Source organism: Phalaenopsis equestris, unplaced genomic scaffold (assembly GCF_001263595.1).
Source record: "Phalaenopsis equestris unplaced genomic scaffold, ASM126359v1 Scaffold000120, whole genome shotgun sequence".
In the NCBI taxonomy this organism is placed as follows: domain Eukaryota; kingdom Viridiplantae; phylum Streptophyta; class Magnoliopsida; order Asparagales; family Orchidaceae; genus Phalaenopsis; species Phalaenopsis equestris.
This window is the reverse complement of record NW_018164562.1, coordinates 216,719-226,646: the sequence shown is the minus strand read 5'-3', so window position 1 is coordinate 226,646 and position 9,928 is coordinate 216,719. Positions and strand designations below refer to the sequence as shown.

The following is a 9,928-nucleotide window of genomic DNA, read 5'->3' as shown; positions in this document are numbered from 1 at the left end:
TTAATTAAATATTTTGGAATATATTTCTTTCATAAAAGAAGGTGCGGCTTGACTGAAGCTGGTGTAAGATTGATCTTAGGGTTTAGGGAAGCAAACAAGTTTATTAAATCTGGAGCTCAATTGTTTTAATAAAATTATCATTCGATAGCTTTCTCCAAAAGCCATCTCTCAACTTAGGATGAGTTTAAAATTATATTTCATACTGCACAAAATAAATTTTTTTTTATAATTTAATAAATGCAACATCAAATATTTAAAATACTAAAATCTACATCTTAGACATCGACGTTTTAGCTAGAGCTATTTACGTACGTCATACGCACATAAATTGTATGTGTATGACCCCAAATAACTTTCTAATAACTTAGTTATCGGGGTTATTAAAATATTATTGGGGGATATTAACACCTCAATGACCTCTAAATATGCTATCCATACATTTCACGGTTATGGCCATCTTTTTTTCGTGAGGTTATTTATGGTATTAACCTTATAACAGTGACAAATACTTTTCCCTGGTTTGAGCTCGCATCCAAACCTAGTAGACTTGCGATATTCTGCCCGGCTGGTTTTCCACTGCACCTAGTTGCTTCCCGCCCATGGCGAAGGGAGACAAAGTGAAGAGGGTTTTGGCTTTCACGGGGGCGGCAGCGTTTATTGCTATCGCCGTGAATCTCCTGGTTTCTGTTATCAATGCTCATAAAGACAAGTGGAGGAAGAAGAAGCGAGGTTTGTCTTCTTCTCGTTTTCACTTTTTTTGATTGTCTATTCCCTTTTCCCTTCTCCGCATTGGCGCTGGATGCGCAGATGGCTTGTTGAAACCGTGCAAGTTTTCTAAATGCCAATGGATTTGGCACGGGTTTGGCAATCCAACAGTACATGTGTAAACCTTACACCTCTGATGTTCTGGAGGCTAGATAGCTTGGTCTATTTTTAGTACTGTTTGGTATCATGGTGGTCTTATGCTTTGTTAATTTTTTGAGACTCCATAACTTTGATTAGTATTTCCTTATAAGTATGTGAGAATTGTAGGCATTTGCTTCCTTGGGATGCGTTTATGGTTGTAAAGAATTTTATGGCATCCCTTATTTGACAATCCTTCCGCATAATTACTTCATCCAGACACGCTCAATGCATGGCACCCTGGGTTTCCCAACCTTACTCCACTCAGAATCGTTTAAAGTTCCACCAATCCAATAAAGCTGTATATGACATTTTCCATTTCTAGTATTAGTAATGATTATTAGTATTGCTGATTCTTAGGCTGCCTTATGTTTGTCTTTTCGAGTGTGGTTATAAGCTTGTTGATTGTGCACAAACATTGTTCAACGCTGATGGTTTTTAGGTATGTATTTTTTCTTGTGTATAATCTCTTGAAATACAAGTACCTCCTGCTGTGGTGGTCGTATATTTCTTGGTGATCAAGCCACATCCTCTAACATATGACATGTGAGCATGCACTTAAACATGCCAAACATGCATATATATATGCACACATATGGTAAGAAAACACAAATGTACATTCTTTTAATGAAAAGGATTGGTTAGGTCACTGCTCAACATGTTCAAGACAATTGGAGGAAGAAGAAGCGAGGTTTGTCTTCCTCTCGTTTTCACTTTTTTTGACTGCCTATTCCCTTTTCCCTTCACTGCATTGGCGCTGGATGCGCAAATGGCTTGTTGAAACCGTGCAAGTTTTCTAAAAGCCAATGGACTTGGCACGGGTTTGGCAATCCAACAGTACATGTGTAAACCTTACACCTCTGATGTTCTGGAGACTAGATAACTTGGTCTATTTTTAGTACTGTTTGGTATCATGGTGGTCTTATGCTTTGTTAATTTTTTGAGACTCCATAACTTTGATTAGTATTTCCTTATAAGTATGTGAGAAGAAACCGTCATTTGTAGGCATTTGCTTCCTTGGGATGCGTTTATGGTTGTAAAGAATTATATGACATCCCTTATTTGACAATCCTTCCGCATAATTACTCCCTCCAGCCTGGGTTTCCTAATCTTACTCCACTCAGAATCGTTTAAAGTTCCACCAATCCAATAAAGCTGTATGTGACATTTTTTTTCTAGTATTAGTAATGATTATTAGTATTGCTGATTCTTAGGCTGCCCTATGTTTGTCTTTTCGAATGTGGTTATAAGCTTGTTGATTGTGCACAAACATTGTTCAACGCTGATGGTTTTTAGGTATGTATTTTTTCTTGTGTATAATCTCTTGAAATACAAGTACCTCCTGCTGTGGTCGTATATTTCTTGGTGATCAAGCCACATCCTCTAACATATGACATGTGAGCATGCACTTAAACATGCCAAACATGCATACATATATGCACACATATGGTAAGAAAACACAAATGTACATTCTTTAAATGAAAAGGATTGGTTAGGTCACTGCTCAACATGTTCAAGACAAGTGGAGGAAGAAGAAGTGAGGTTTGTCTTCTTCTCGTTTTCACTTTTTTTGACTGTCTATTCCCTCTTCCCTTCACCGCATTGGCGCTGGATGCGCAGATGGCTTTTTGGAACCGTGCAAGTTTTCTAAATGCCAATGGACTTGGCACGGGTTTGGCAATCCAACAGTACATGTGTAAACCTTACACCTCTGATGTTCTGGAGACAAGATAACTTGGTCTATTTTTAGTACTGTTTGGTATCATGGTGGTCTTATGCTTTGTTAATTTTTTGAGACTTCATAACTTTGATTAGTATTTCCTTACAAGTATGTGAGAAGAAACCGTCATTTGTAGGCATTTGCTTCCTTGGGATGCGTTTATGGTTGTAAAGAATTATATGACATCCCTTATTTGACAATCCTTCCGCATGATTACTTCCTCCAGACACGCTCAATACATGGCACCTGGGTTTCCCAACCTTACTCCACTCAGAATCGTTTAAAGTTTCACCAATCCAATAAAGCTGTATATGACGTTTTTTTTTCTAGTATTAGTAATGATTATTAGTATTGCTGATTATTAGGCTGCCTTATGTTTGTCTTTTCGAATGTGGTTATAAGCTTGTTGATGGTGCACAAACATTGTTCAACGCTGATGGTTTTTAGGTATGTATTTCTTCTTGTGTATAATCTCTTAAAATACAAGTACCTCCTGCTGTGGTCGTATATTTCTTGGTGATCAAGCCACATCCTCTAACATATGACATGTGAGCATGCACTTAAACATGCCAAACATGCATACATATATGCACACATATGGTAAGAAAACACAAATGTACATTCTTTTAATGAAAAGGATTTGTTAGGTCACTGCTCAACATGTTCATCATTTAGACTACAATCATATTCCGTTGCCTAAATATGCTTATAAGTTTTAATGATACTTTAATTAGCTTTATTTTTTGTTGTAAGCACTTTAATTTCATCCCCTTTTTTTTTAGTGCTAGAATATTTTATTTTTTGAGTTTTGATTGTATTATCGAAAAATATTCACTTGCACTATTATATTCGTTGTCTATTTTTGTGATCACATTTCACAAAAAGCATTTTATGTGCTACAATTGTTTCTGGATTCGATAGTCACTAATATTTTCATGGCAATTTTTTTAAATATAAATTTTCATTATTCTTATTATTCCGTACTTTTTTAAGAGATTTAAGAGGTGTTAAAGAAATCCTTTCTAAATCCTATGATTTAACCTCTCTATAACTTTGTAGCTTGATTCCACTTCAAAGAATTAGAGAGCATAAGTTAAGCGCCAAGTTAAGCCTTCTGCTATGAATATTAACTATAGATTAGGGAGCTTTCTCCGACAATTGACACCATGTTAGACATTATAATCTTTAGAGCTGAATTAACAAACCATGAAGTGCTTGATTTTTGGGGTTACCTTAGTTCACTATTTGAGGGATCATTTTATCAAGTAGACTAATTGGCCCAATGGCATGGAGCATTATCAAGTGTAGGTTTGATGTAATGGGAATGACTTTCCACACTTATAACTGTAGAGCATGACTTATTTGATTAATGCTTGAGCGTTAGTTACATAGATTTTTTTTTTTTTGATGCGGTGACAAGAAGCCTTTGCTTTTGTAAGTTGGAGCTTAAATCATGCTAAATAATCACAGCTTCCTCTCGCCATCAAGCGTCACTTTTATTACTTCGGCCTTAGTCATTTGGTTCAACATCTTTTCCCTCTTTATGCTAATCACCACCACCTACCTTCCTAGTTTTGATGCCACCCTATGGTTTATTTGAAGCCGACCCATTTCACCAAGTTTTTTTTTTCTTGCAACTTTGGTCTTTTCCTCCCTGCTACCGTGCATCGCCCTTTATATATGCTTCTCATGATTAGTTTTAGAGTTGCATGGATTGAGGGACTTGTCTTACAATTTGCTTAATGCATTCGCCTTAAGATTTGCATTAGATTATCTTGCCATAACAACCCCTTTATGATAAAGGACACCCAAAACATAATAATATGTGGTAATACTTGATTTTTTTCAATTCATTTTGCTATCTACCCTAACCCTAAGCAATGTGATTGTGGTTTTTAGCTTTTGTATCATGCAATTTAATTTGAAAATTTTCATTTAAATACAGTAAAAAAAGAATAATTGTCTACCTTTGTGTGTATTGTGGAGGAGAATGGTTATTGCTCATGCTGGTTAAGAAAAATAGTTATATCATATGTGTATGTGTTTGAAGGAGTGCCTTGGCATTCAATCCTTGTGCGATGATGCATTCATAGCACTTATAAATTTAACATTTGCATTGCGGTTGGTTAGTTATTAAAAACTTTGACATAGACGGTTGATTTGGAAATATTTTTTCCCCTTGTTGTATATGTTTAAACCGCCAAATCAATTTTTAGGCTCCTTATTTTTAATAAATATCACCCAAAACTTTTTTTTATTATAATCATTTTTGATTTCTTCATCTTTATATTCTTTTTTTGTCACTCAGCCTGGATATCAATGAATCTCTTATAATCCAACATTTAAATGGATGCAAAATTGCAAACCTATTTGTGCTTTTATAAAATTTACCCTCAAGTATTTATAACACTCTTTATCACGTAAACTTCTTGATGCATTTTTCCTTGTTAAGTGTCCAACCTTAATTATATAATTTCTAGTGCTGTACAGTTCTTGTGTGACAATTTATATCACCTACAATGCATTATTAGCATTATGTTTATTTTTGGTCACTTTATTTTCAGTATGTCACTCTTAAATTTTCTCTAATATAATTTTTCGTTAATTTATCCTTCCTAATTTTTTTTACAAATTTTGCTTTTCTTTTTTTCTGTAACACTTAACTTGGATATCAATGACACTATCATAACTATATATGTGAATCAATATAATCTTAGAGGAGTCTCAAAATGGTCTCTTGACTTTTTGTTTGTGGTCATTTTAGTCTTAAAGTCTATAAAAGTGTCAATTTTGTCTCCAAACTCTTTTAAAGGGGGCTAAAATAATTCTCCTTGGGGCTATTTCAATCTATACCAAAATAATTTGGGAATTAATTTGACACTTCTATAAAACTCTGGGGTTAAAATGACCTCATGTATATAGTAAAGGGACTATTTTGACACTTTACTCTATACAAAATTATCGGCTTAATTGTAATTTTGTAAAGTTTACCTTTAAGGCTTTATGATATGCTTATCGCACGACACTTGATGCTCTTTCCTTTTTGATCATTATCATCATTTATCTCTCTATTATTTTTTATAATAATTCCAAGTTATTTAAATTAGTTACACCTAAATATCACCTTATTTTCTATTATAAATGTTAACATTATACCTACTAAAATTAATGTCATATATTTTAGTTTTGTTCTATTAATTCTAAGTTTCTATCTTCTAAGCATGTCATTTATTTTAAATTTTAATTATTTTAATAGATGTTTTTCTAATTAGGATCACATCATTTATAAAAAGTATCTACTAGGACATTTCATTTTGAATATTTTTGTTTGCATCTACAACCAATATATAAAGATATTGGCTCAATAATTGTATTTGATGTAAACCTATAATAATAAAAAACTCCTAGGTTACATCACGACTATCTCTAATATTAGTCATTGTTCTCGACGTGGGATGAGGTGGAAATGTGGGAGGCAGAAGTGAGTGCGAGATTGCATTCAGTCACATGCGTAAGTAGGCTTTCCGCGAGTTCCTGTGATTGTGAGATCGGTTTGCATTGGATTCGTGACAATTTTTCGCGTAAGCATGAACCGAGCAGGATTCCATCTCGTTCAGCGCAAAAATTGAGATTTCATACCTATTGTTGCTGTTGGTCCTTGTGAGGATTAAATTTATTATATTTTTGAAAGCATGTCATTTATTTTAAATTTTAATTATTTTAATAGATGTTTTTCTAATTAGGATCATATCATTTATAAAAAGTATCTACTAGGACATTTCATTTTGAATATTTTTTGTTTGCATCTATAACCAATATATAAAGATATTGGCTCAATAATTGTATTTGATGTAAACCTATAATAATAAAAAACTCCTAGGTTACATCACGACTATCTCTAATATTAGTCATTGTTCTCGACGTGGGATGAGGTGGAAATGTGGGAGGCAGAAGTGAGTGCGAGATTGCATTCAGTCACATGCGTAAGTAGGCTTTCCGCGAGTTCCTGTGATTGTGAGATCGGTTTGCATTGGATTCGTGACAATTTTCCGCGTAAGCATGAACCGAGCAGGATTCCATCTCGTTCAGCGCAAAAATTGAGATTTCATATCTATTGTTGCTGTTGGTCCTTGTGAGGATTGAATTTATTATATTTTTGAATTGAATTTATGATTCTTTTTCTTTAGAGGCTTATTATATATTTTATTTTTTTTGTATTTTGGAGGCTTTTGCTATTGTTGTGTTATTTGGATATATATTTTTTTATTTTTCTCTATCGGAGCGCTGTAGTTTTAGATTTCTTTTGGGGGACGTGTTTGTAGCCTGATAGGATCAAAGTGGTGATCTCTCTAGGAAGTTCGGAGTCCCCCTTCATCATCTAACTTGCAATAAATTGCTGTTCGCAGAAGAAAATTGTTATTTTATTTTCCACTATCATCCACGCTAGAAATTTAACTGCCATCCTTTCTTCCGCTTTCCTTATCCATCCTAAAACATGCATATCCCTTTTTTTTATTTCTTTTACACCTTCTAGGAGTTTAGAACGATATCATTTGATATCATAACTTGACAAACCCTAGAATTTATGGGTTTTGCTTTATTTGCTCCGAACCAAATTCCAAATAACATTTTCTATTATCCCCCACATCATCTACCTACTCCTAACCCTAAATTTTGAAAAATCGAACCTTTTACCTAAAAAATCCACCCCAATACCTACAACCAAAACCTAAGCCCCCGACCAACCTTCAGTTGCAATCCTACATTTGCCACAAATCTAATAGGGAGAAAAAAAAATACAATGTCGCCTATAAGAAATTACAAAGTTATCTGGGAGCTTATTATGGATGATACATAGGGAGAAATCCTTCAATTGCAACAAGACTTGTTGCTTTTGAGAGGAGACAACCCAGAGAGGTCACTTATAGTTACAAAAGTGACTTGGTAGATCGTGAGGAGGGAGTGAATTCCTTCCACCAACAGTTTCTACTGAATTCCTTCACTTGTAGTTACTATGGTGGCTTAATGTTTGGGGGATTCATACCATTCATTGACCACATGGTACAATTATAGTCATATTGAACATTACAAGATACACAGACTCTAGCTTTAGAGGTGGAGAAATAATAATGTCATCGGTTGACTGCCATATTTTACAGCCCGAGTTTAATCTTAAAATCAAAAGAGACCATCAATATTTTTATGCTTGTCCCATCCAGGAAGTACTTTCAAATGCCATGTTTTAGGGGCCATGCGCCTGATTGCCTGAACAGGAGGGTAAGACCTTTCACCTAGCAGGGTGCTGTGGAGGAGACAAAGGGTGAAGGCCCAGAGGAGGAGAACGTAGAGGAGTACTGGCTACCTGCAGGTGAGGAAGAGATCCTAGTAGTTCAAACTAAACCCATGAGAGAGATTTCAACTGGATTAACATAAGTTATCCTAAAACGTGTCGAGTTTGATGATCTCATATTATAAAAGGGATGGCCCCTGTTGTGGTAACTGTTGGATGCCTTGACTGACAGTTTGCTTGTTGTATTTCCGCCACTGCAAATGGTTCGACATGCCATATATTCTATTCCAGGGTTGATTCCTCTAGATAGATATATTTATCGATTGTGCCCAAATGGAGTACGAGGAGCGGAATAAGATAGGTTATATATTTAATGGATCAAAACTTGGTTCATGAGAATACTTATATGCAGTTCTTGCTCTAGTTGTGCCAAAGAAGGATGGTTATTTAGTCTTTTAAGATATGATTGGGAATGACATATTGTTCGTTCCCGTGAGCCCGTCAACCTTGCGAACAATCTGCAAAATTTTATATTCTTCTACGTCGTAGCCAAGATTTCTTTTCTCCAGCCAATGAAATTCAGAAAATACTTCCAAATTTTCTTCTCCGCAAGATTCCTTGTTGTGCCAGAAATTTTTCACTCTAGTTTGCCACAATCCGAAGTTACCAGTTCCGTCGAACTTTACCACCTCGAATTTTGCATCAGAAAAAGATATCTGAAAATTGATCCTGCAACAAAAATTTTCTGCAAAAAATTCCTCTGCAAAAGTCCTTGCTTAGGCCTCCTTTTTTTTTTTGAAAAAAAAGGAAAAAAGAAAAATTGAAATATTCAAGTAAAAGAAAAAAAATTTCCTCTCTGCCTCCAAGAAAAGAAATAAATATTTCCTTTATTTCTTCTCCTTATTCAGCAAAGGAAATCCTTAATTAAATTTACTTAATTTGAAAACTTTCCTTTAATTAAGTAAAATTCAAAAAACTTCCCTGTAATTCAAATTCCGGCTTCCTGCAGCAAATGAAAATCCCTTAATTCCCTCCAACTTCCTTCCAACAAAGGAATATTTCTTGATTCCTTGGAAGGTCCTCTCCGCAGGCTTGTCAACAATTGAAACAAGACAGCCAGCAATGGAAAGCAAGGGAATATTCCTTTCCAATTTCTCAAGCAGCAACGGAAGAAGGAATTCCTTTCAGCCCAAGAAATACGAAATTTCCTCTCTCCAGCTTCTTCTCCAGCAATGGCAGCAATGGAATTCCTATTCTTTCTCCGCAGAAATTCTTTCCAGCAATGGAAGGCCAGCAACAATGGAAAGTATTTTATTCCTTCTCCGCAGAGAATATCTTCCGAAGAATATCTTCTATTTTCGGCCACCAATGAAAAATCCAAAACGCTCCTTTCCTTTTCTTCCCGGACCGCGCTCCTTTCTTTTCTTTCGCAGATCTCCAGCCCGCCTTCCTTTTCCTTCGCAGATCTCCAGCGTGAACCTTCCTTTTTTTTTTTTTCACGCCGAAGCTTCCTCTGCGAACAGTCTTCCTTGGGAACAGATCGCAGCCTCCGCGAGCTGTCGAACAGCAGTCACCGTCCGCCAATCCCGGGTCACGATCCTCCTCCAAAACGTCCGAACCTTCTGCTTTAAGCCCGTGATCTGCAACTTCTGCGCCAAACACCGCCAACACCGAAGCCTTCGCCGAATCTCCTCTGCGGAAATCGCCAAACTTCCCCTTCGCGAACTACTCCTGCCGCCGCAATTCGCCTCCACCGAGATTCTTACGCCGAGATAGCTCTTCTGCCCTAGCCGAAAAATCCTCGGCCAAAATCTCTGCCGCCCAAAAAAAAAAAAAATTTCTTCTGCGCCCTCGAACCAGGCTCTGATACCACTTGTTGTGAAAATTAGGGCGAAGAAAAACAGTAATCGACACAAATCCAGAAGAACACAGAGATTTAACGAGGTTTGGCAAAGATGCCTACGTCCTCGGGAGCAGAGCGGCGAGTTCCTTTCAATATTCAGAAAAGGGATTAC

The 9,928-nt window shown here is 36.0% G+C and overlaps 1 protein-coding gene across 4 annotated transcripts in view; it reads left to right on the top strand.

Moving 5' to 3' along the window:
* The first annotated feature begins 524 nt into the window (after nt 1–524).
* Nucleotides 525–9,928, top strand: part of LOC110021067 (probable thimet oligopeptidase) — a 160,297-nt gene continuing 150,893 nt past the window's right edge. For all 4 annotated transcript variants that reach the window (XR_002293600.1, XM_020719399.1, XM_020719398.1 and 1 more), the window contains exon 1: nt 525–729. Coding sequence is in view for 3 of the 4 variants with exons in the window: in XM_020719399.1 (XP_020575058.1) it covers nt 600–729 (130 nt within the window). In the remaining variant the exon portion in view is untranslated. The remainder of the gene's footprint in view (nt 730–9,928) is intronic.